This window comes from Benincasa hispida, chromosome 10, assembly GCF_027475165.1.
Source record: "Benincasa hispida cultivar pf3 chromosome 10, pf3_genome.v1.1, whole genome shotgun sequence".
NCBI classification, from domain to species: Eukaryota; Viridiplantae; Streptophyta; class Magnoliopsida; order Cucurbitales; family Cucurbitaceae; genus Benincasa; species Benincasa hispida.
In genome coordinates, this window is record NC_143487.1 from 15,285,990 (window position 1) to 15,289,042 (window position 3,053).

General features: G+C 35.6%; 1 protein-coding gene across 1 annotated transcript; it reads left to right on the forward strand.

The window, feature by feature from the left end:
- The first annotated feature begins 1,130 nt into the window (after positions 1-1,130).
- LOC120089495 (zinc finger (C2H2 type) family protein) lies at positions 1,131-2,801 on the forward strand. The gene has a single exon (XM_039046983.2). The coding sequence runs from the start codon at positions 1,465-1,467 to the stop codon at positions 2,587-2,589; it is 1,125 nt and encodes a 374-aa protein (XP_038902911.1). The 5' UTR covers positions 1,131-1,464; the 3' UTR covers positions 2,590-2,801.
- The last annotated feature ends 252 nt before the right edge of the window (positions 2,802-3,053 follow it).

Below are 3,053 nucleotides of genomic sequence, written 5' to 3' on the forward strand. Positions count from 1 at the left end.
GGTGTGACCTTTTTCTTTAAAGATCGAATGTTTGATCTCTCATTCTAGTAGTTATTGTACTAAAAGAAAACTCATTTTCTTCTTAAGAAAACTATATAAATATTTAATCGTAAATATCAAGTCTAACGAGTGTAATTTAATAACAGTTGACATGTATTATATCTAAAGTTAGACGATCAAATTTTCCCTGCCCAATGAATTCACTATAAAACATTAAAAAAAAAAAAAAAAATCAATGCGTGCAACTATACATAGGAAATGATTACTTCTAGTAGTATTTTACCTATATCACATAGCTTTATAATGTAGAACTAGATTTTCTTAAAAGTGAGATTAATTATAATTAGTATTGAATACAAAAATATGGTGATTTTTTTTAGAATCGTATATATACTACAAGCTTCTAGATATCGAGATAATGTATAGATCATCATACTCGTACTACAAGGTTGTAGCAATGAAACTCTTAAATTACAAAATTGTTTTTGTTATAGTGTGTAACTAATTTTTTTTGTTAGCTTCACAAAGCATATAAACTACAATATTAACCTTCAGAGCAAGGAATTTTCATATAAAAATGTCGAAAAATCATCTTGACTAAAAAAAAAAAAAAGTTGATGTAGAGTTGTTATTTGTTTGTTTTTGTATAATAACCTCCTAATTTTGAAGTTTGATTTTAATCAATGCTTATAGTTAAATTGATAACTACATCGAGATCTAGTTGGTTTGAAAGTTACAAACAACAACCTTGTAACTTCACATGAAAGCGATCATGTTAATATCGAGATCAAAATCAACAAAAAAAAATGTGAATAAAAATATTTATAAAATTTTGAAGTCAATTAATATATACGAAAGAATTATAGAAATGAAAATAATTAAAATAGTAAATTTAAAAAATAAAAATTTATACAAGCTAACATATTTATTATTTACATCATGAAACTTTATTGTTTATTATGTATGTTAAATGTATTTTTTTCATCCATACAAAATCAAAATACCAATACATTCCTTGTATCAATGCCGCGCCTATGTAAATATAAAAATGTATAAGAAAATATCGATATGTACAGTGATAACAAACCCTATAGATAGATTTTGGTGTGCACCGTTGCAATTAAGTTAAATTGCAAATATATATAGAGAGGAGATTCGAATTATAGATCGTACCCGTAGCTAACATATACTCGTAGTTTTAAGAATGGCAAATAAATTAAAATTTAGTTTGTATAATCTTTTTTTAAAAAAAAATATAAGGCATGAAGTTGCGTTACAACTACTCTTTATTAGCTTTATTCTTCCATCGCCCCCACACTCCGACATTTCCCATTTCCTTTCCTTTTCATATTCTTCCTTTCTTTTCTTTCTTTCTTTTTTTTTTTTTCATCTGCCAATGCCATTCCCATAAACAAAAAAAATTCCTTAATCAAATCTCCATTTTTCATCTTCGTTTCTCAATCCATGGCGCCATCTCCCCGATCTCTCTGCAACAAATTCTTCGCTCTTTTACTTCTCATTGTTCACGTCGGCTGCTTCCTTATCACCACCGCCGACCACCGCCGCCGCCGCCACAACCACCACCGCCCTACTCCCTCCTGTTTGAAGCCACACAAAATCAAATCCCTAACTTCCTCATTTTCATTTCTCAAACGAATCTTCTCTTCAAAAACCTGCAAAATGGCAATCGAAACCGCCCGCCCGCCTTCCACTCCGGCTAGATCATCGCAGCATTCAATCGTTACACTCGTCCAACCGGAGATTCCGCCGCCGCCGCCGCCGGCGGAGACTCATCCTCCTACCGAAACGCCGCATGATTCAGACATCACTACAACAGAGACGAATCAATTTTTCCCTCTTCGTAACGATATCTTCCCTTGTACTGCTTGCGGTGAGATTTTCCCCAAATCGATACTCCTCGAACAGCATCAATCGATTAAACACGCTGTATCGGAGCTTGCTGATTCGGATTCTGGTAAGAATATTGTTCGGATTATTTTCGAAACTGGATGGACGAGTAGAGAAAAAAGCCCTAAAATCCTTCGAATCTTGAAAATCCACAATAGTCAGAAGATTCTCTCCAGATTTGAAGAATATAGAGAATCCGTGAAGGCGAAAGCGGCTAGACACGGCGGCATAAAGCGGCGGGATGAGCGATGCATTGCCGACGGGAACGAGCTTCTGAGATTTCACTGTTCGACGTTTTTGTGCGATTTGGGGCAAAATGGTAATTCCAGCCTTTGCGGGCAGCAATTTTGTAGTATTTGTGGGATAGTTAAATCGGGATTCTCACACAAGTTGGATGGAATTTCTACGCTATCGAGTAGCTGGAGGGCACACGTGGCAATCCCTGAGGACATCGAGGAAGAGTTCAAGTTTCTGAATGTGAAGCGGGCGATTTTGGTTTGCCGGGTTGTGGCGGGTCGGGTCGGGTCCGACGCCGATGAGCCGGAAAAAGACGGCGGAGGCTTTGACTCCGTCGTTGGACGGAGTGGCAGTGGGGCCCAGGCCACGTTGGATGAAGAAGAGCTGTTGGTTTTTAATCCGAGGGCTGTGCTCCCCTGCTTCGCGATTGTATATGAAATCTGATCTGGATGATCGTACGGTTGCCGTTTGATTAGTTGATTGATAATTTTTGCCTTGGTTTTGATGTGATTTGTAGTGGTGGATGTTAAATTAGGTACTTTTTTTCCTTTTTTTTTTTTTTGGGTTTAATGAAACTGTATGTAATTATTAAGTCAAGTGTTATTAGTCTAATTTCCGTACTGTTTGACTGTGGGTCAAACTCAAATATTCAGTAACCCGTGGCATTAGAGTAACTAGGTAATAGAGAAATAATTACTTTATAGATAATAGTTAGAGTTACTTGAAATAATGCAAGTATGATATATAAAATATTGAATCCTTTAGTTTTAAGAAAATGATTACATCACTCTGATATTTTCTCATGTGATTTGTTTTGTGATGTTATTGGAATAGAACAAGACTACATGAGAGAAGGGTCAAATTCAGGTGGGGTGGTAATTGAGATAAATTTTCTCTCGAGATTCGAG

What these genes read in the sequence shown, in the direction of transcription:
- LOC120089495 (XM_039046983.2), top strand. Translation starts at nt 1,465, where the DNA reads ATGGCGCCATCTCCCCGATCTCTCTGCAACAAATTCTTCGCTCTTTTA.